The sequence below is a fragment of the Xiphias gladius genome, chromosome 2, assembly GCF_016859285.1.
Source record: "Xiphias gladius isolate SHS-SW01 ecotype Sanya breed wild chromosome 2, ASM1685928v1, whole genome shotgun sequence".
Lineage (NCBI taxonomy): Eukaryota > Metazoa > Chordata > Actinopteri > Istiophoriformes > Xiphiidae > Xiphias > Xiphias gladius.
Window position 1 is genome coordinate 18,313,112 of NC_053401.1, and position 23,734 is coordinate 18,336,845.

A 23,734-nucleotide genomic window follows, 5' to 3' on the forward strand; every position below is an offset into this window, starting at 1 on the left:
ACTTTCACCAATGTTAGTTAGTGGTTTAGTTAGTACTGGAGGATGAATGCCATCTGTAAAGCTTGTCTGTGGGATTAGGAAATATGTACGAAGTAGCCCACTGACTTGCCAAAGCAACAACACAATGGTGGAACTCAGAGGGTCTTATATGGTGTGGAAGTGGGTACTATTTCTCATAGCTGAAGCAAAAACCTTACAATATATAACATCATCAAACAAACAACATGCACACAAACACAGCATCCAAAACACAGTAACAGAGTAAAAACTAGCGAAAGTTACTTGTTTTGATTGTTTTTATGAAACTACAGAAGTGACATAAGTGAGGACCATAGGTTCGTAGCTAAGCTAACAAGGAAGATACTGTTACGTGGCATAGCATTTTGAATTATGCATCAATCCAAATAACTGCACTGTACTAGCAAACTTGTGTTTTTCGGTCTTCATGGCTATAAACTCCCTTGCATGTTTAAGGACAAATACCATGATATAGAGCAAACAGAGAGACAGCAAACTGTTGCTACAGTTCACCATTGGGACTACTGGGACAAATCCTGGCAGGATGTCAAGTGAGCTGCTGCATCAGTGGACCGTTGGACCATGACAAAATCCTTAAAGTTTTTTTAAGTTTTTACTGGCCCCATCAGTCTTTCTACCAGCCCTCTCTGTGTGATTGTCATTCGGGGTGTGGGCCAGTCCCAGTGGATAAGTCCAGAGCTAAATTTCTTTCCCAGTCCGACCGTGCGGTTTCCACTGTTGGAAAGCATTAGCGATGTTAATGCGGGTCCCCCCTCGGCTGATCAAAGTGTTTCTCATCCATCTCTCCTTTTCTGTATGGTAGCTTGTTAGCATGCGCTGGAATTACCGTCTCTCGCTCCCACTGTCCCCTTTTATCCCCTTCCCCCTCTTGTACGGGTGCACGATGACCCCCATGTGCTTATTTGCTGAAATTGACTTTGTTTGTATCCCATTCACAGAGCCAGGGCTGTGTAGGAATGCCATATTTTTTTTCAGCACACACACAGATTGGACGGCTAGCAGACAGTGAGGAGATATCACTGAATTTTACAAAAAGTGTATTAGATTAAAATCGCTTACTCTACCTTTAATGGGGAAATGGGTATGAATTGGGCAGAGTGAAAAATTTCTGCAACTGACTACAACGTCTCATCCTTGAAGGAAAATATTTTCAAGTACAATATAGAGAGAATGGTAGAATGTTAAAATAGTCAGTTTTTACACACATCAAAGGGGAAATAGACTTAAAGGCATAAAACTATGATTCATGTTGCAACTACATGCATAAAACAAGCAAATGCAAGTGGTTAGACAGTGGGTTAGCAATGTTACCATGTTCCCAGATCTAAGCAATCAACATGGTGAGTACATTGTCATTATATCTGATAAACCAAAAAAATACAACCCAAGTTGCAATAAACAGGAAGAATTATCCATTGAAAGGAAAACAATATACAATCCAAATAAATAAATAAATTTCACATAGAAATACTTATATAGATAATGTCCATTAAACTAAATTAAACTAAAAATTGAATTCAAGAGGTAGGTCAAGTTCTCAGACAGTTTTACAATAAGACTTCCTACATATTATTGTTTATCATATGTTTACACAGTTCACCCATCCAAGCACATAATTATCACCCACACACCGTAGCTCTTAAAGGCACACAAATCAGCTGTGCTTCCTCTTGTGACATAGTTATAGTTTTCTCTAGTATAGCTCCAGTTTTACTTTTGCACCTTTAGGATAATGCTTATTAGTGGACATCTGCAGGACTCGCTGTTGTATTCTTAGCCTTCAAAGTGATGATTAAATGAGCTGCACAGAGACTGAGGAACTAACTAAGACAGAGGGTGACAACTGGTATAGAAGATATGCTGTCTTTTTCCTGCCCTCTCACACTGCATTTCTGTGTGGGTGCATGTTTGCACTGGTGAAGTTTCTCTTTCTGTTGCATGATGGATGATGTTCTTGTTTTGGTTCTGTGATCACCACATTGCCATTTTTATTGTCCATCCACTGTGTCTTAACAAGTGTTTCCATCTCCCTTAGTCTGCTTTCAGGCCTCACACACACATCTCCACCTTATTCAAGGTTAGAGGATGCCGCTCCATTCCCCCCTCTCTCCCTCTTTGACATACTTCTTTTCTATTCGTACTGTAGCTTTTTTCTGCTGTAGTCATCGTTGTCTTGCAGTCAACCTTATTTTAGTTTGTATTGGGTCATAACTGGTCTGTTATCTGCTAGAAAGTATTTCCAGAATAGAACACCACTTTTACTTAAGATGTAGTCCCACCCTTGACTCTAAATACTACTCTGTATTATATTTCATGCCTGGACTGTAATTATTGGTTTAAAATTTTAAAAGTACTAAGAAAAGTGGAATAAAGATTAATGTTTAATGTAGTGAAATGTTATGAGTTACTAAGTGTAACAGAAATATCAGTGCAGTGGATGTTGGAGTATAGCCTCCTTGAAAAGGATTAAGGGCTTCATTCAACTACTTTAGTTTGGTTTGGTTCAAATCAGTCTGGAAGTTGGCACTTTTATGTTCCAGGAAGATTGCACCAGTAATAGCAATGCTTGTAATAGTGTTGTAGAGTAGCAGTTTGTACTGGGATTATATAAAGTAGGATTTAATACTGAAGGATGAATTTTATTTAATTGAAAATTAAAAAAAATACTTTGCATCAACTAGATTTTATCTCTGGTCTATGTGTGTGTGTGTGTGTGTGTGTGTGCGTGCGTGCGTGCGTGTGTGTCTGTGTCTGTGTTTAGTGTCAGAACTTGGGGAAGCTGACCACAGTGCAGCTGGGTCATGATAACGCTGGTCTCCTGGCTAAATGGCTGGTGGACTGTGTCATGGTACGCAATGAGATCACAGGACACACATACAGGTGAGTGTGTCTCTCATTAGTTCTTTTATTCTTATAATTTTAATTGAATGTAACTCTCATCTCTCTCATATATAGTCTTTTATCACAGGTGTCCTTTCAAATAGACTGATTGGTCATGATCTCTTTGTGCTGAAACATCAATGTGAAGTCTTCCAACATTTGATTAGACTAACACACCATTTCTAGACTCACATTGGTCTTAATTTTGGCAGAGATTCCTGTCTGCCAGAATAAGCTTAGAAATAGTTTGAGTAAAAAATAGAGCAAGCATTTTCAGAGTCATGTTTTGTTTTATGTCTGAACAACTTCAAAAGTTGTTCATAGTGTTTGGGAGTTTGGCAAGGCAGTGAGTCACATCGTCTAAACACAAATCTAATTTGCTGATTGGTCTGCTTTACAATCCATTCTCAGTGAATGTTTTCTAGAATAAAACCTCTGTGAAAACTGAGCTCATGAGATTTAGGCTGGATACTCTAATTTTGGCATTAAGTCACAGAATGAACAAACATACAAATTATTTAGTAATGTCTCACGCTATGAAGTGAGGAAAAAAAGCAAAGTGTTAGAGCAGCAGGACAGGGGGCAAAAGTACCTTAGCTGAGCCCAAATCCCAGGGTCCTTTTTGAGACCAAACTAAGTAATCCAACTAATCAGCTAATCGGTGTATAGGATTTAAAGGATAAGGCCAGTTATTCTGTATTTTCCTTATTGTTAACAAATTCCATGCGTAGTGATGACACATCACCTTTTTGTTAATTCCACAAGAAAATCAGTGGTGGGTGAATAAAGTTCAGGCACCCTAAGGATCTGCCAAGCTGGCCTTTTCACTTCACAGGTAGTGAAGGCTTGTTTTCACCTTTTTTTGCATTCCACTGAAAGATAAGGGGGGTTGCCAAGTGGCAAATTTTCTCAGAAGATTCACTGGACCTTTCCTTTCATCTCCTCACCTTCCACAATAAAAGTGGCAAAAGTAACATAAGACGAAGACATCCACGGCAGATGATTTCATCTGATAATGAAATTAACGAAAGGACACAAACGCTCTTTAAGACCTTTTGGAGCCACCAAAGCTGCAAATTTCATGTTTATTTTTCAAGACCAGATAACAATGCTCATGGAACCGAAACGGAGACTTAATTAAAAAAAAGTGTAAATTATCAGAAGTAAAAACAAAATGATTAGCAGTCTTCCTCTTTCTCTCTCTTTCACATCACATTGACACAGACACACATCAACACTCATTACTCTCTCTCAGACCCTTTATGTGAGTTTCTGATAAGGGCTTTACAGACTTGTCATAAATTGGATTAGGCATACCAAAGTTACATCCTAATGGTTTTTGAATTTGTTTAAAGTACTTATTTGAAATTAGCATGAATCTGTTATTTAAGTAGTCAACAGTCCTGTTAACCTTACTCAGCAAACGTTGCTGAGTGAATATTCCTTGATGTACTACACAGTATTATTGTTATTATGGTTATAGGCCTTTCTTCATTTTCCTTGTAATATGAATTTACACATAATTTCTGTTTATAATCATAATTGATTGGCTATAGTGCCAAGGAAGTGTGCGCGTCCCCTGCACCTAAGGCTGTGTGCCCTGTTATCTTAAGTGGAAAACAATCTCAGCTTGCAGGCTACCTCAATATCAAACTGAATGAGCTCAAATTTATTATTTTTGTACTTCAATGCGTCTCGTTTTGTAGTATTTTCGAAGTTTTGTTGAGTGGCCAGCTACATTATGTTCACGACTATTTAATGAGTCGAGGTAGAGAAAGTGTAAATATCAGAGCTTATCCAACACCAGCTTCAGCCAGATTCAGAAGCCAGCAGATGCTGCTGTGTGTTCTCCTGAGGCAGAAACAAGAGGTCCCTGCACTTAGAGCTTAACTACTTCTGATTATAAGACTGATTAATTTAAGTAATTTGATTAATTTGGATAAATCCTTCTTTAAATAGAAAGTGGCACCCAGTTCAGGGAGTGTAATTAATTTCTTTATATTAACAGTATGGCCTGGTTCTGCTAAATATAAAAACACCAAAACCAACATTGTGTTCGTCCATTTCTCAACAATTTCTGCGTTCCTTACCCCTGGAGCTCTGAGCTCCAAGCCCATCGGTTCCTACTGAAGACATAAATCAAACAGCTCACACATATATATAAAGCTGGATTAATAGTCGATTAATCCATTAGCTGATCAAAAGAAAAGTAATCAACAACTATTTTGATAAATGATTAATCATTTTTTAAACAAAATTGACTGCTTCCAACCTTTTAAATGTCCATATTTGCTGGATTTCTAGCTTCCCATGACTGTAAAATTAACATCTTTGGGTTTCTCACTGTTGGTTTGATAAAACAAGCAATTTGAAGACATCATTTTGGTCAGTGTGTATGGGACTGAGTCAAAATAAACTATAGTGCGTGTGTTCATGGTAATGAAGGAACATGTCAACAGTACAACAGTGTGGCTCACTGATGTGTTTTTTCAATGTTTTTGGAGAACAATGGAGCTCTATGGCAAAGAGGAATAAGATATATCAGACTTTTGAGACACACAAAATACTTGTTAGTTGGAGACAATCAGTGTTGATTTGCCTCTGCAACATGAAATATTCTCTGTCCCTTCCAGGTTCCCATGTGGTAGATGGCTTGGTAAGGGTGTGGGTGATGGCAGCCTGGAGAGGGTTTTGATCGGTGAGCTAGTGGTGCCCAGTGGAGAGGAGGATTCTGGGAGAGGCTGCCGTACACCCCCACCGCAGCGTTCACCATCCCAGACCAGACGGATCAGCATCACATCACTGTCTGGACGAGTATACAGTCAGTATCTGTCAGGGCCAGGAACTGGTCAGATCAAGGAAAATACATTCTGGGATGTAGCCAGGATTTTAGAAATACTGAGGCCATGAGTTAAAGTCCTGCCAACACCCCACTCGACACAAAAAATGTTTTAAGTAAATTGGGATTTTTCTTTTTTTATCTATTGAGTTAGCTGCTCAGTTGTATTTTTGTAGATTTTATTTTGTAAAGCAGCAGTTATTGTTTACTGTGTGTAACTAATTAAGTGTAGAATTTGAACTCCCCCCACATCTCCTATGACTAAATATAAATAAATAAATATATAAATGTACATGACATGACCTCAGTATCTTTAATGATAGCTACAGCCCTGTTAACAGTATAATTTCCAGTACAATATCAGCAGTAAAAAGTTGTTTGGTGACAATCACAATGTTTGATTTTTAATGAGATGTCAGATGTTCTCACAATTTATATATTGATGACGCTTTTTTCCTAATTCCAGAACCAACTTCAGCCCAAATCCAAGAGGCTATCGGGGAGGCAGTGAACAACATCGTCAAACACTTCCACAAGCCAGAGAAAGAGGTTAGTGACTGATCTCATTCTCAATAGTGTCTGAATTTCTCTATTTAATAATGAATAAACCCCTTTCTTTATGAGCTGAATCACTGCTGTACTGTCTCTGAACCTTTCACAAGACTAAACAGTATGGATTTTTTCATCTCTGACTCTATCCAGTGACTGTGTTCATTATGTTTTAGTATGTAATGTATTGTTTAATGGCCGCTCTAATGCAGAGCAGGAGAAACAAATGTACAAATGACTGATGCCAATATTATCCAGAACACTTTAAGTGGCCTTAATCAGAAGAGTGATGGAGAGAGAATAAAGTGTGGCAAGTGAGTCATGGAGCCCTGAAAGAGGTCATTAACCAGACAACCCTGGTTTCATGTAATCAGCAGCTCTTTCTCCTCGAAGGGCTGCAATAAATTCTCTCCTCAAAGCTGGGAAAATGAGCCACAATTAGGCCAGGAGCAAACTGCAAGATGTAAAATCCTACAGGATTTGGCATGTACAGTTTTTCTCTGCTCAGATTTTCTTTGTTAACCAGCTCAAACTGCAGGATAATGTTCAGGGGCTGTCCAACGTTCTAAGGCTAAAGTAGCTCCTTACTGGTGCACTTGAGAGACTTTCCTGAAAATAAGCGGTGTGTCAACTTTTAAGGCTTCTAAGTTTTTGGTCTAAGAGTAATTCATAAAGCCTTTTAGTGCTAAAACTAGGTCATAAGTGAGGTAGTCCAGAGGGATCACAAGTCACTAAAATCTACTCATAAGTCATTGACAAGTAAAATCAGGTCAAGTTAATTTTATTTATAGCCAAATCATAAGAGATCTGAGGGCACTTTTCATATAGAGTAGGTCTAGACCATACTCGTTATAATATTATTTACAGAGACCTAACATCAACGGGGGGCGGGGGCATAGCACCATGTAAAGTCCATAAAGTACATTAAGATGTATAATAATAAGAATAATAATCATAATGATGAGACCAATAATAACACTAGTAACAAAACTAATAGCAGTAACAAAAATAAGACTAATAATAATAATTGCAGCAATTGGTGTTGAGCAGGATCATTAAGGAAGTGGTTAGCTTGCAATCACAGATCCAGACTCTGCAGCTCCGGAGGCAGAAATACCTGCAGAAAGTGACAGGAGGAGAGAGAAGAGAGACAAGGAAGCACAAAACTACGGGAGAGAGAAGATGCTGAGTTAGTAACATGCATTAATGGGAAATTAATGCGTACAGATGGAGAGGGAGAGGAGGAGAGAGGAGCTTGGTGCATCATGGGAAGTCCCCCAGCAGTCTTGGGCTACAGCAGAATAACTAGGGGATGGTTCGAGGCAAGCGTGAGCCAACCCTAAGCTTGTTCAAATATGAAAGTTTTAAGCCTACTCTTAAACATGGAGAGGGTGTCTGCCTCCCCAACCCAAACTGGAAGATGGTTCCACAGTAGAGGAGCCTGATTACTGAAGGCTCTGCCTCACATTCTACTATTGGAGACTCTAGGAACCAAAAGTAAGCCTGTATTCTGGGAGCACAGTCTTCTATTGGGGTATTAGGGTTTCATAAGCTCTTTAAGATATGATGGTGCCTGACCATTAAGGGCTTTGTAGGTGAGGAGAGGGATTTTAAATTCTATTCTGGATTTTACAGGGAGCCAGTGCAGAGAAGCTAATATTGGGAGAAATATGATCTCTTTTCATAGTTCCTGTCAATACATGTGCAGCAGTATTCTGGATCAGCTGAAGCATTTTTAGAGACTTGTTGGGGTAATGATAATAGGGAATTACAATAACCAGCCTAGAAGTAACAAAAGTACAGACCAGTTTTTCTGCATCTTTTTGAGACAGGATGTGCCTGCAGCATTGGTGAAAAAAAAGCAGTCTTTGAAGTTTGTTTTATGTGGGACATATCCTGATCAAAGATAACTTGAAGATTCCTTACAGTGGTTCTGGAGGCCAGGGCAAAAGGGCTGCTTTATTTTTAGCCTGCTTTATCAGTGTGGGCTGGTAGAAATAATAGTTGGGAAGCTTGGGCGGTAGGTAGCCCAGAGGTTAGAGAAGCAGACTACTATCCCAAAGATATATGTATATCAGTACATATATCATATCATATCATATTATTTCTATCTATGTATCTATCTATCCATCTATCTATCTCTTCCACAACACTGTCTATCTACCTACCTACCTACCTTCAAAATCAGTCTTCCTACTTGCCTTGGCAAAAATTCGAACAAATTCATGTCTAAGGTATTTGTTATTAATTTCTCCTGGACCAAGATCACCAAATTCCTCCTTCTGTCATGTAAAACATGGTGGTGACGATAAGGGGTAGGGACTCGTGACCTTGTGGAAATGGAACTCTCACATGATGCTGAAGACACACCAATTACTAGGCCCTTTACATACAATTTATGCAAAACAGCAAAACCTTCTTTATACTCCTGCAGGTGTTTACACAGTGGGCAGGTCTGTTTGATGTGGAAATTTCTCGACCAATATTGGTTTATGCATTTGTCATTTTTCAGACTCACATCTTCTGCTGCAGTGCCAGCGGGCACATGCAGAGGGCTCAACAAGGTGGAATGTAGAAATACACTAGATTTGGATACATTTGGGTACATGTCATTACGTCTACGTTCTTCTTAGAAAATCTGTTTTCCTTTTCTGAAATGGCCCTGTCATTGATGTTTGAGCAGGGTTCTTTTCAGAGACTGGCGGGGTGATGGTGGGATCATCAAAATCTGTGCAACTCAAAGTGGAGAGCACAACAATGTATTTTGGATATTTGTTGATGGGTAGATAGGATGCCATTTTAACATAAAAAAAAGGTTCATTGCTAATCCACAATTATATTTTAGATATCCATAATAGCATTTCCCGTAGTCAAAATTACTATTCTTAATAGTTAGAATGGCAATTACACACATCCACAATCACATTCTTACTAGTAAAAATTGTATAACAAGATATCTACAACTTTATTTCTCCTTGTCAAAATTCAGTTCCAGATATCTTAAAATCCTTACAAAATATAAGTGGTCGTTTTAACATTTAATTGTTAGATTGCATATGTAATACATTAATGGATATCAGCAATTTAATTGTTTCTAATTATAATTCTAATTGTAGATTTCTGAAATTGCATTTTTACAAGTCATAATACGAATTGTGGATATTGGTAATGACATTTTTACTAGTCCCAATGCATTTTGGGAATTCAAAAATGCATTATGTATATCTAGAAAGGTTTTTCATTTTGGATAAGAATTGTGACTAGTAACAATTAAATAAATACATGTCTGAAATGGGAGTTTTTCCCAGTAAGCATTCTATTGCAAACTACATTTATTACATGTACCATTACTGCTAAAGGAGGCAGAGGAATAGCTAAACATAAGACAACCTGAGCAAGAGAGAGGAGTAGAGAGAGAGAAGCCATCGCTAACTGCTAAGTCAAAGTAACTAGCAGATCTGAAGAGCGTGTAATCAACTGTGGGATTAGCAAGAAAGTTTCTAAAAGAAAGAGACCTATGAGCGCTTAACCAGAACTCGTGTAATTTTTGTTAGGGCCACTTAACATTTATTTTAAACTTATACCTTTAAATGTGATGTTGGGGGTTCTGGATTAAAACCGTCCCCAGAAAAATATATATATCTAAAGCTCAATCAAGAACTAATCTGAATCTTAACTTTTTTTTTTTTTTAAAAACACATTGTGAAGCCAATTTCTTTTGGAAAAAATAATTGCCACAAACCATTACAAAGTAGCACAACACAATATGAAATGGAAAATTTTGCTCTAGTGAAGAGTGGGAGAATAGAAAATTGTAAATGTGCTCTACCTGTCATATGTACATTTCAGTTCTAAAATGCATTTTTATTGCCAATTATTACTGAAGAGATCCTATTGATTTTATTTATCCTTTTATTATTCTTTTTTCTTCTTTTACTTTTTGTTCAATTGTTGTTGTTTTTTTGTTTGTGATATCTTGCTGCCATGTCACCATATTATCATGTGTGTTATTCACCTGTATTAAATAAAAAAATTAATTAATTAAAATAAATCAATAAGTAAAAAGGATCTATAATGCAGAATATAGCAAAATTAACTGGGTTTGAGACAGAGCAACAAAATACGCTACCACTAACACAGAAACACTGACAACGAAAAATTAGACCATACATTTAACAGCCCATCAGCATGTCCATGTAATTAGTTGGCAGGTGTAGGTAATAAACCCCATTTCAGCATTGTGGAAAAATACACCCACGGTTTGCATCATTGATAAACCAGCCAAATAATTAATCAAACCAAAAATGTTCCTTAGATTCCAATTTCTTCAGCAGCGAATTAATTTCATTAAATAATCAACAACTGCAATACATAAATAAGCTGATTTTATGGCCCTCACTGGATTAAAATTTAAATTTTGCACTGCAGTATTCCCATAAAACGAATAATTTGTTTTGTCAAAAATATATCACTGTAACAACATGCCAGTTGTGTCTGATGCCAACTAAAATATGTTTTACAAGTCATTATTTTACTTACAGAAAAAAAGAATTTTGGTGTTTTCCAGGTAGGTAGTGTCCAACAAAAAGACATTATCACCATTTGATTATGGGATGTGTTTTTCTTTCATACTTGGGACTAAAAGGATATGTCAGCTTCAGGTGCTTCCATTTTAACCATTCTTTTATTCAAACATTTATATAATTTATTTATTTCGGTATTTCCAAAATTATTGTCTGTATTTTTGTGTTTGTCTGTCATTTGGCATCTGCCATTCACCTCGGTTGTTTTTCTTCATCATTCTAATTTCCATTGTCTGTGTGTTTTATGTGTTGATGTTTCGTCTCCTGGTTGTGTTCATGCAGAGGGGCAGCCTGACGGTGCTGTTGTGTGGAGAGAACAGCTTGGTGGCCGCTCTAGAACAGTTTTTCCATCACGGCTTCAAGTCTTCCCGACTCTTCCAGAAGACTATGTTTGTGTGGGACTTTGTGGGTGAGTTTGGCGCTGAAGCACCATTTGCTTCAGTAAAAAGTGAACCGTTTAATTTGGTCCTGCGGGAGAACACCTTCACCAGGGCCAGATGGGTTCAGATTCCCTTTAGTAATTCTCAAGAGATTCTCTTGAGTAATAATACACTGTATAATGCTCAGCATAAGGTGTGAAGTAGATTAATTGTGTGTTAAAACAGAATACAGTAAGCTGAGCTGCTCCTGGGAGCATCACTGAATTATCTCAGTCGTACATTCATTTAATAGCACCAATCTTTCATCCATCTGTGGGCCTAATTGTAAGTACCCTCCCGTCATCACACCTCCTTGGCCTGACCTTGACTATAGACATCATTGTTTCATCTCCGGGGCGCGTCCCACTATGATTAGTTAATTTCTGGAAAATAATGGTGTCTACATTCCTCAGGAGCTGATATCTCCACACATCAAATACATCCTGGTACTACTTGATTACATACACCATTATGTTCTGATGCAGGCACATTTTCCCCAAAGTTTCTCTGAATCAGCATTCAATTATACAATTATAATTTATTATTTTTTTCTCAATCATCCAAGTATGGGCTCTTACTGACCAGGGCCTACCTATGCTTTTTTTTGGCAAACCGATGTTGGGGTCTAACTCCCATTTTCCAAACTCATCAACCAAGAGGTCTTCCTCTGATGTCCCCTCTCGAGAAACAACCAGGCTGATATTTATCTTTATCCAATAACTTTTCTTTTTCAATAAGTTTAGAATTTTAGGTACGTTTTTGGCAATTGCCTCACCAGTTCCATTGCGCAAAAATCACTATCTGCAGCAACTCCATCTTTGCAACTGTTAAGCACCTTCAGCTGCGGAAACACTACATATTGGCCAGCTATTGTAGTCACCATTCTTCTTATAACTGACTGAATTAAGGGGATCACACGACATGACACAACCATCAGCAAGATAATTATCAAGGCAACAGCTGTCCCTAATTGTGTTAGAATAGCTCTGCAGGATGTGGAAAACAACCAATTCCACCTTGACTGCACTTGCGATGGTATCTGAGTGTTTCTTTCATTTTCATATCTTAATTTAGCTAAGCTATTCATTGCTTTTGTTATATCTCCATCTGGTCCTATGTGCATTGGCATGACTGTGCAACAGTCTTTTCCAATGCACATATATACTCCCTTTTCTTCGTCCAACATAGTGTCAGGAATGAATCTGTTCTGTAGTGTCATAGTGCTGGTGACATTCATTTGTTCCCTAGAGCAATATATGGCCAATAGTGTGTAATTTATAAATCTCTGTTGGTTGTACCAAAAGTAAACAATCCAGTGAGATTTTTTTTGCGTTCGTGAAATAGTCTATTCAAGCATGAGACACCATGCCATGTGTTCTGTTGGTATTCCCCATGGCCATCCAGTAACTGTAAGCCAGATGTGAGGATCTGATGCTTCCTTTTGAGGATCTGGATCTTCCTTTTTCACCCTATTTGTTTGGTTGGTAAGTCCAGTCCAGTTAACATAACTGGTGCACATTTACCAGTCCATCCCTCTTCTAGCCAAGTCTTGACTTGCATGTATTTGTCACAATACCAAAATATGTCTGCAACTGGATTTTTACCATTTGAATGATTCGGTACCAAAAAGGTCTTTGCACTATAGTCCCATTAGCTGCACTGTGCATGTTGGTATATCAATTATACCTTGCTACCTGCTATTCCATACCCCTACTAAATGCTTTGCTCAGTCAATTGTCATAAAGGTGTCCAATTCTAAGTTGATACACTGGTCTTTCAGTCATTTAACCCTTATAGTTACTTTCCCTTTCCTTGAGCACCTCACATGCATGGGCAGTCCCTGAATGGGTTACATCAGTATTGTGTTTTGACAATAAACTATCTGGCACCTGTTGTAGCAGTCTTGTTTGTTCAGTTGTGAGTGACACTTGTGTTACACTATCATCTAGCAATACCATTTCAGCTATACCCTGATCACATAGGTCTTATTTGTTATTCTGATGAACTGTCTGTCAGCTGAATTGTGGATCTTTGGATTGTCTGTGGGGACCCATTCTTGTGTCTGCAGTGCTCCTTTCACTGAAGTTCATGTGGCCCATGTCCCTCTACGATCATCGACGCTGTATGAGGCGTGGAGTCTGTCACTTGGAACCACTGCAGCAGAGTTGTCAATGTGATGGCTGCTGCAGCCCCATGTGGTCCCACATAGATTGCTTTTAGGGAGCATGGTATGTCTCTTCCTATGAGATTCACTGGGGAGCTTGCTGAGTATAGCAGCACTGCTAGCTGTTTTTCCACCAGTTAGCATTGGTATAGGCTCTGTAAGGGGTACCACTTGTAATTTCCCAGAGAAGCCAATAGTATTGATAGATGATGCAGAGAGGGGGAGACTTGACCATTGCTTGCCAATGCACCTTGTATGAATAGAAGTGAAGAAGTGCACCTGTATCCACCATGAAAGGATGTCCGCGATGATGGATGATTACTTATTGTAGGTTCATCTTGTGGATGTTTTGGGATGATTGGTAACATCTTGTCCCCCTTTGGCTCCTCTAGGCACCCCTATTGCTTCCAGTCTGCAGTAGGTCCTACCCATGGTTTAACTGGGCAGTCACTTCTCCTTTATCAAGTTTGATTGCGTCCCCAGCAGATGTTGTCATTCCCTTATTTACAAACTTGCATTTGTTCTTGGATTGGATCCTGTTGTGGTCCTTGGTACGAGTATCTTTGCTGCTGTCTTGGTGGACCTCTCCATCCTCCTCTCTGGGGTGGACCTCCACAGGGGTAGTCACCCCTTTGCTTGCTGTGCTTTCTCCATTTTACCATCCTGATTTCCGATGCAACCCTGGCATGTACTCTCTGGATTTGATCTAAGTATTTCTAGCTCCTCGTCTGTCGCTTTAGTTTTAATCAGCACATTATTTTCCCTGCTGTTTCTGCTGTTTTATATTTTCTTTTTGAATCTAGTTCAAGGGTTAACCTTTCTGAGCCATCAGGTCTAATGGCAGATCTGATTAATTCACCCCACTTGCCTGTCTCCCACCTCACTTTTCGAGGCTCAACAGTGGGACACAATTGTGGAATAAGCAGATGACTCTCTGGACCTTCAAGAGCAAACCCTTCTGGTTCCCCAAAAAATTCATTAAGGGGGAGTGTTGCTATTCTATCTGGATCGTGACAGAGTTATTCTAATATTGGCTGTGAAGTTTCAGCAGTCCACAACTGTTGCAAGAATGGCACCCACAGAACATTGGGAAAATTAGCTTGCACTTGTCCCAAATTACATAGTAATTTGCCAGAGCTTTAGGTTAATCAGCGGTGTGTTCTGATAGCATTCAAAACCCTCTTAAGTTATGTAGGTTCGTTCTAGCCAGAGATGTGCTCTTATTCCTTGTGTTTCTTTATTTTCTACATGCCCCATATAATTTGACCCATCCGGGTGATGACCACCATCTACACCACAACAAATGACACTCAATCTAAGCATCACAGCAATCTAATCCTACTATTGCCGCTATGCACTTTCTGTAAAAACTTTGGGTGTAACACTTAAACGGTCCTTTGGGTATTTTCTCTGTATCAAACCAAAACTTTTTTAGGTAGCCAAGTTTCAGCAAAAGCAGTTCTTTTTCAGCTTCAGCACCGTGAAACATCCAAATAACTAACTGACCCACATAAATCCTTATAATATCTACTGTTTTCTCTTTTTTGCTCTTCTACCTATTGTGCCCATTCTGAGAGTTTTCTAGAATTATCTCTGCATCAAACTTTAAGTTTACCTTTGTCCTTATTAAGTACACTGCATTCACTTCATAATCTTCCCTGTCTTGCACTATTATTTTTGTACCGTAGCTCCAAATTTTGTCTGGAGCCTGCTGCAGCTTTTCTTTTTCAAATGTCCACTTTCTCAGCTGATTTAACAAATATGTCTTATTACAAGACATAAGACTCCTTACTCACTCAAACACATATTGCTATCAAATGCACACTATCAGGCCAGTGGTCACTGTCCCATAGGCCTTTAGAGACTCTAGTGGCTGTCCTAAGGACCCTTAGCAAGTCCTTCAATGGGTGGCTGTCTCGTAAGCCCCTTAGCATACGCTTTAGATCTACTGCTCATTCAGACCTATTCTCTTACAGCAGTATCCACAAATTGTCTTTATCCCTTCGTAGCAGACCTACAAGAGACAATCTACCTGTGCAGACCTGTCCTCATCAAATAGCGGTATCCACAGCAGTCTTTTTACTTATAACTACATGCCTGTTCAGACTTTCCCTTAACTGCTTTACACAAAGACAAGAAGGAGTATCCACAGGAATCTTCACACACTTTAAATACTCCCTAACACTATTCTCCCCAATTTACATCAAATTAACTCTAACTCAGTTAGAGTCAATATTTAATTAATCACTCATCCATTCATACCAACATTTAACACATACACATAATATCACATTGAACTCCTTTACCACAAATTTAGATTCTTGGGAGGAGAGGGTATGTACTGCCTTGGGTCTGGCGGATGAACACTGCACTCAGACACAACAAGAGTGTGCAGATTTTGGAAGAAGGCTCTGCTTACCTTATTTTGCAGCCGCTATTGATCTGATTGATCTGATTAGCAGCAGCTCCGTCCGAGCTTATCCTGGCTGGCTCGCCAATTCAAGGCAGGAGAAAATCTTCACCAGGGCCAGTGATAATACACTATGCAATCTTCAGAGTTCAATATGAAGTAAATTTATTGTATGTTAAAACAGAATACAATAAACTGAGCTGATCCAGGGACGATTACTGAATTATCTCAGTTGTACATTTGTTTTTATAGCACGAATCTCTCCGCCAACTGTGGGCCTAATTGTAAGTACACTCCCATCATCACACCTCCTTGTCCCGACCCTGACTGTAGACACAATTGTTTCATCTCTCTGGCGCTTCCCACTATATTTAGTTACTTTCCGGAAAATAACGGTATATACATACATCCTGGTACAACTTGGTTACATACACCGTTATGTTCTAACACAGGCACATTCTTCCCTAGGTTTCTCTGAATCAGCATTCTTAATTCTCAGATTCTTATTTATAATGGTATCTTACTGAATACACCCAATAATAAAAAAAAATATCACAATCAGTAATATATGAAAATAATGATTACATTTAGATTACATCCAGTAGTATATGAAACTAAATTTCCCACAGTCCATTAAAAGTATTAACAGTTTGTTCGGCTTCTAAACCACAGTCTAAGGCTTTCTGTGCAAGACACAAAAGGCAACACAGAGAGGACATGCAAAAGGAGACAAACTTTCAGAGAGACTGATGGCCACTATAACTGCTCTGTGACTCTGTAATGTCCTCTCCTCCCTATGCAGAGAGGGCTGTTGCCTACATGGAGTCAGCTGACCAGATGGGAGACCTTCAGGAGACTGCAGAGCCCCTGGGGATGACCTGTCAATCACTCTGTCACTACATCAACTCGATCAACTCCACTCCCAGGAACATCGGCAAGGATGGGAAATTCCAGCTGCTGGTCTGTCTCGGAGCTAGGTAAGTGTCAGGACCACACTGATGTCCTTTTGAGTCAAAGCTTACTTACCTTGTACATCTCTGTGTCCATATGCCGAGACCAACTTTTAGTAAGAAAAAAAGAGAACTCCTAAGCTGATGCAATGAGACACATTACCTGTAGCACATTACTGATTTTGAGCAGGTCTCAGGGATGTAGGAGACCTCTGGACTGCCTCTTACTTCTAACAGACTTATGCTCTACTTATAGTGCTAAAAGGCTTTGTGAATTACTCTGAGACCAAGAATTTAGAGGTCATAAAGTTAGGACTTTAGGAGTTTGTTCTAACTCAGCCAGTTATGAGCTACGCAAGCCTTGGGATTTTGTGTGAATACAGCCCCTTATTTATAATTCCCTCAGTTGGTTGTCTATATTTAACCAACAAAATTTAACCCTGACCATATTCAACTGTAGTTTTTTTCTCTTAACTGCTTGCTATTCATACTGTAAATTACATAACCCGGCCCATTTTATTACACATACTATTTATTACGTTCTGTTCATACTGGACATATAGTAGTCACGTTATATATCTCTCTATATAATGTATACTAATATATGTACATATGTACCTTGCTACTGTTTGCAGTTAAGCATCTGGTTAGATGCCTAACTGTATTTTGTTTGGTACCTATTGTGTGCAATGAAAATAAAGATAAATCTAATCTGCTGTCATTATTTTAAATTATTCACAGTTAATTTTACCTTGCATAGTTATTGGCCGGCAGGAATTCTTCTGTGTGGTCAAAATCTTGTCATAGTTCATCCCCACTTTTTGTTCTGCAGAGACCGCCTGCTGCCCCAGTGGCTTCCCCTGCTGGTGGAGTGCCCAGTGATCCTGCGGATGTATGAGGATACGGCCCTGCTCAGAGACCGCACCACTGTCAACGCCCTCATCGGAGTCCTGGAGACACTTCACGACTTCCCCATTACACTGGAATCCTCGCTGGTCAAAGGCATTGACCTTTAGCCCCAGGAGGGGACAACCTGGCAGCCACCCATTTTCCTCTTTTAGCCAATGGGCTCTGCAATTAGATTACCAGGGAAGGAGGAAATGAGGGACAGTTGAGGGACATTAAAATTAAAGAGACATTTAGTTTCCAAAGCAAAATGTTCCACTGTTTCATGTGAGAATTCAGGGCTATGGATCAGCCATAAACTTGGATGTGGTATTATAACCCCATCTGTGGCTATTTAATTCCCTACTCTAGACTCTTTTTAATAAATGACAACCACTGCTTTATCATGTTTTCCTTCATTAACAACAAATCCCAAATACTTTACATTACTGTGTACAATTTTTCTAAACATACCATCAGTTTTCAGATTGACTTCCTACCTAGCAGGTAGCCTTTACTTTCAGTTCAGTTCAGTACACTATGAAAATCACATTACTGTTTGATTTCCCTACCCTGTCTGTGGCTCTCAGCTCCAAGCCCATTGGTTCCTACTGAAGATAAATCTTTAAAAACACCTCATAAATATATTGTTAATTTAAAAAAAAAAAAAGGCTCATTCATTTTCTAAAACAACTGGTCTCTGTAGTATTTATCTAAACAAACAGGAAGAAATTGTGAATTTGTTTGGGACTATTTTGAGCATTGGATGAATCCACATTGGTGGATTATAGCAGGACGCCTATATTGGATTGAATCAAAATGAATTAATGTGTGTTTTCCATGGTAATGAAGGAACATGTCACCCAGTGAAACAGTGTGGCTCAGTGATGCGTTTTTAGTAGTTTTTTGACAACAATGGAGTTCTATGGCACAGGGAAATAACATATATCAGGCTTTGGATACAGAAACAATACTGGTTAGTAGGAGACATTTTGGCACTTTCATTTGACAATAAGAAAAAAGACATACTTTAATTTACACAAACAAGAAATAATTTCAAAGCAGTCCATTCTCTAAACCACATTAACATGTGAAACAACAACAAGCCAATGATCAGCTAATGTTTTTGCAAGTTGATTTTCATAATGTACTGGAATGAACTGAAACAGTCTGGAAGGAAGGAAATCAGTCTAAAATTGCTGACAGTAATACATACTGATATGAAGATAAAGGGAGTGAAAGATTGCAAAACCACTGGCATGGTTAAAATATTAGTAGCAGCAGCAGACCTTTTCCTGTCTGCTAGCTGTGTAACATAGCTCTCCTCCAGTAGGCACAAATAGATGAACTGTATGATAAACTATCAGTATCTTCACACCGTAGTTTGCATTATTATGCCCATGCGATGTGGAAAGAAGAGACAACCTCAGGAAGAGACCGAGCGATCACTGACACAATGAAACGAGGATTATAAAAACAATTGTGATGATGATGATGATGGAGTTCTGTTCTGGAACCTACTGACTGTGATAAAGTGCAGTGCTGTGGAGTTGCCAGCTCTCCGTGCCTCTCTTTCTTTTAATTCACTGGACTCGTGTTGGGCATTTCCTCTGCTCCTGGCCTGTGGATGAACACAAAAACTGATCTCAGTGATGTGGCTCAGAGTCAGGAGGTTAACCTGCGGCTGCATGGACAGTCCTACCAAAGTACAGGTATCAACCTGGCTGTTTTAAATGTTCTATCCAAGTGTGTGTGTGTGTGTGTGTGTGTGTGTGTGTGTGTGTGTGTGTGTGTGTGTGTGTGTGTGTGTGTGTGTGTGTGTGTGTGAGATATTCCAAGGATGTGTGTGCTCTGGTGTGTGATGCCCTCCATTGATTGTTATAACTTCCATCTTAAAATTTTCAAAGTTATCTACTGGTTTCTGTAGTGTACTACTAAAAAATTGTGCCTGGGTGCGTGCATGGGAGTGATTCATGTATGCCTCACACATTCATTTATAATTTCACATTGCCGTTATTGTCATTTCAATACAGCTCAATAAAATAATATGAACTAAGTCTAATTACTAACTTTTTCCAGAGATTTCAGCTACAGCTAATGATCTTCACGAGGGGATTGATTTATTATTTTTTCTGTCATCAAATGACTTAAGTAAGGAACTTTGTGGATGAAAGCTCTTGCAAAAGCTAGTAAATGGACCTCGATTTCAGATAATTTTGTAAAACTATTATTCCCAAGGTTAAGAATGAACTTTTACTCTCATAAGCAAAAATGATCCTTATTTAAATCAATATGCCTTGGTCTTTTTTTCTCAAACTCCATGTCACAATGGGACATCAGCGTAAAGAAACGTTACTTTTAAAAGGTGTTATGCTGATACGAAAAATTATTTGTTGTACGTGACACAGATTATCATCATGGATTTGTTTTAATGAAATAGTTCAACATTTTGGGGAGTACACTCATTCTCTGTCTTTTCATGTCTTTGCAATAAGTATAGACCTTGCTCTGTCTGAAGAGAAAAAATGTTCACTAACATCAGTTTATCTGTGGTACCAAACCTTGCAATCTCGATGTGGACAATAAAACTCCAGGAAGCTGCATACATTCAATGCACCTGGCTGTTGGTAGCTTAGTCTTGGTCCACAGCATCACTTGCCCTAAACCACAAATTGTCATATTTACATTTTTGTTTATGTATGGGCTAAAAAAAGATACCTTGATACATTGATTTAAAACAAACAAAAATAACAGCTTTAAAGTTGTTTGTAGGGTTATTTCTGTTTTTTGGACAGAGCCAGCAAGCTGTTTCCTTGTTCCTTCAGTCTGTATGCTAAGCTAGCCTAGCTACATCCTTTACTCACAGACATGAGATTGATACTGTTCTTTTCACCTCACTCTCTGAAAGAAAGCAATAAATATTTCCCAAAAGAACATTAGTTTGTTAAAGCTGCACAGTGAAAAATTTCTAGTGCTTGTACAAGGATAAGGAAACAGCAGATGTCAGTGTCTTTTCCACCATGGAAGTTCAAACTCACATTGGCCAGGAATGTTTAAGTTTTGGAAAAAAAAGAATAGCTGTAATGGTTTATAAAGGACATTTATAGGATAAAGCTAATTCTTCTTTTTTTTTTTAAAGTTTTACTAATTACCTTAAACTGTTGGGCACTTCACTCAAACAGGAGGAAACAGAATTTGTAGAGAGTTTTTAAAGCAACGCATTTATACACAGTTGATTTACTGATGGGCATTTGGACAAGTGGGCATTTACTGCATGAAAGGTTTTTTCTTTGTTTGTTTGTTATGTTTTGTACTTTTTAGTAGGATCAGTTAATTGTTGGTTTTGGTCATTATATGGGATTTGTTGACAGTAAAAATATATAATATTTTTATTAATATATTATTGTTATAAGAAAGCTGTTCAAACTGTTAATTCCTATATTACATGAATACAACGTGACCTCCTCCAAATATAAAAGGAAGGAATAGGGTCTTATGTTTTATTCCTTATATTAAAGACTTCAACCCCCATCTCCTCCAAACACACAAAAACTGCATATTTTTTTCTGCGTTGGTAGCACCCAACAAAGATGGTCGGAAACCTTCAGGCACCCTTGACCTATTCATTTTTCTTTAGACAAATTTTTTATTCTTTTGCTGCATGAGAGATTTTGCTACTTTTGCCACTTACCATTGTCTAAATGAATCCTTTCTGAGAAGCTGTAAATATTGTCATTAGTGCATGTTCACATTTTGACTGAGGTGTTTTTATTGTGACTCACTAATGAATTCTAGATGGAAGGTGAGTTTTGAGGGGACAAAAAGTGGTCATCTTTGCAACCCCAGTTTCTTGTAGTATTTTAACTGTTTCCCGTATTGAGTCTGGGAAGGACATGGTGTATCATAGTTTGCCTCACATGTCTTGATTTCATGTATTTATTAATTTAATATTAATCTGTAGTAGGCTGAGAGCAACACTGGTAATTTTAAATTTGTGGAATAACTGGAAACATTTACGTCTTTAATGCAGTAACCACTTTTTCCACTTCATGTGTTTTTACCGCGGTTTAACCCTCTGTACTCCTGCTCCTGTACTCTTGATGCCTCACCGGCGGAACTATCCACAGCTCCAAAGTACAATAACTGGATTTGTTTGTGTACAAACTGTTTGCTGAGGACATGCAATTTGGACCATTGAGATTCCCTCCTAGACTACCACACAATTTGCTTACTGGGTGGATTTGTTACGTTAACATGTAGTGTGATGAGTGGTATTAACCCCGAGTGGATCTGCTCAAACAGGAAATGCTACTGATAGCCATGACTGTGGTGGTTGTGTGTCCTGCTCATGGCAACAGTGTCACCAGACAAATAGACTTTCATGTCTGGTTTGGACTGACCACTCTGTTCTGATATTTATTATGCCTATTTCAATAAAAACACCCAGTGTGGTAAAAGTTCCAGGTGTTTGTGTGTATGCTCATAAACTAAACAGTTCATGCATGTACAGTGTGTCCACCTATAAATGGTAGGAGAAAAGTGAAAAAAAAAATTCTTACAAGGAAGCATTCCTAATACTACTCTGTAAACACACGGGAATTTGGTGGAATCAACTAATATCTTTAATATATTGTAATATATTGATTTTGTGACTATCCAGTTAAATCAATTTAAAATGTCTAGTTTTGATTTCCAGACAGTTTCAGAACTTACAAACATAATTTAAGTTAATATCAGAACCCCACCAATTTTCCTCATCTGTCTGTTTCCAGGTTTTGGGGAGTATAATGTATTGAAGTTACATCAATAGAGGTATAAATTGTACACACACTCCTATTTGTCACTGTTATATGGGAATTCATCATGTGAAATAATGGTATATTATTTTCAAGTAATGTTTTACATTTCACATCTGAAGGATGGTCATGGATCTTCAGCATCCATGACAGAAAGATTACATTTAAAAGAACAGTTTACTAGAGTTCAACACTTTCTTGCACATTATTTCATTTTACTGCACACCTGTCTATCACATGTGCATTAAAACAACACCTAGACTGATAAGAAATACCAGAAAATAACAGGTAAATTTATCATGTGAATTTATCACATGCCAAATAATTGTATTAAAAGTGAAAATAAATTTCACTTTTTGCATACTTTATTGTGTTGTAGACCGATATTTCATATCATCAGATTTGCAACCGTATGTCTTTGACACTGGGGTAAAGAGAGGGGCAGAGTTGTCGACTGATAAACCACCTGATTGTGAGTTGTATTAGATGGCAGGGAAGGCTGCCGGACACACCTGGTAAACCCAAACGTGTAGTGAGAGTGTACTAGAAACGTCTGGTGGAGGTCCCTGTCCATGAAGTCTTCAACTCAAGAATTTCTCGTGCCCCCCAAGGGAGGTTGGGGACATGGAATCCGAGTGGGCCATGTTCAAAGCCTCCATTGCAGAGGCAGCTAGCAGGAGCTGTTGTCAAAAGGTCATCAGTGCCTGTTGTGGTGGCAACCTAAAAACTTGCTGGTGGACACCAGCAGAGAAGGAGGCCATCAGGCTGAAGAAGGAGGCCTTTTAGGCTTGGTTGGCCCTGGGGTCTCCTGAAGCAGCAGATAGGTACTGGGAGGCCAAAAGGGCTGCAACTTCGGCAATCGTGAAAGCAAAAGCTCGGGTATGGGGGGAGTTCGGAGAGGCTATGGAGAAGGATTTTCAGTTGACCTCAAAAAAGTTCTGGCAAACCGTTCGTCGACAGGAAGCAAAAGCAGGGCTTGGCTCAGGCTGTGTTCAGCCTGGGAGGACAACTGCTGACCCGGACTGGGGATATTGTCAAGTGGTAGAAAATGCACTTTGATGAGCTCCTGAACCCAACCAACACATTCTATGTGGAGGAGGCAGAGTCTGAAGACTTGGGGGAAGCCTCACCTATATCTCCAGCAGAGGTTGCTGAGGTAGTCAAGAGACTGTTTGGCGGCAAGGCGCCAGGAGTGGAAAAGATTCACCCTGAGATCTTGA

The 23,734-nt window shown here is 38.8% G+C and overlaps 1 protein-coding gene across 5 annotated transcripts in view; it reads left to right on the forward strand.

Moving 5' to 3' along the window:
• dennd5b (DENN/MADD domain containing 5B) overlaps window positions 1-22,153 on the forward strand; it is a 104,754-nt gene extending 82,601 nt beyond the window's left edge. For all 5 annotated transcript variants that reach the window (XM_040141440.1, XM_040141398.1, XM_040141405.1 and 2 more), the window contains 6 exons: window positions 2,801-2,919; window positions 5,553-5,740; window positions 6,225-6,307; window positions 11,173-11,299; window positions 16,686-16,860; window positions 17,666-22,153. In XM_040141440.1, the coding sequence (XP_039997374.1) occupies window positions 2,801-2,919; window positions 5,553-5,740; window positions 6,225-6,307; window positions 11,173-11,299; window positions 16,686-16,860; window positions 17,666-17,849 (876 nt within the window). In that variant the 3' untranslated portion in view covers window positions 17,850-22,153. The remainder of the gene's footprint in view (window positions 1-2,800; window positions 2,920-5,552; window positions 5,741-6,224; window positions 6,308-11,172; window positions 11,300-16,685; window positions 16,861-17,665) is intronic.
• The last annotated feature ends 1,581 nt before the right edge of the window (window positions 22,154-23,734 follow it).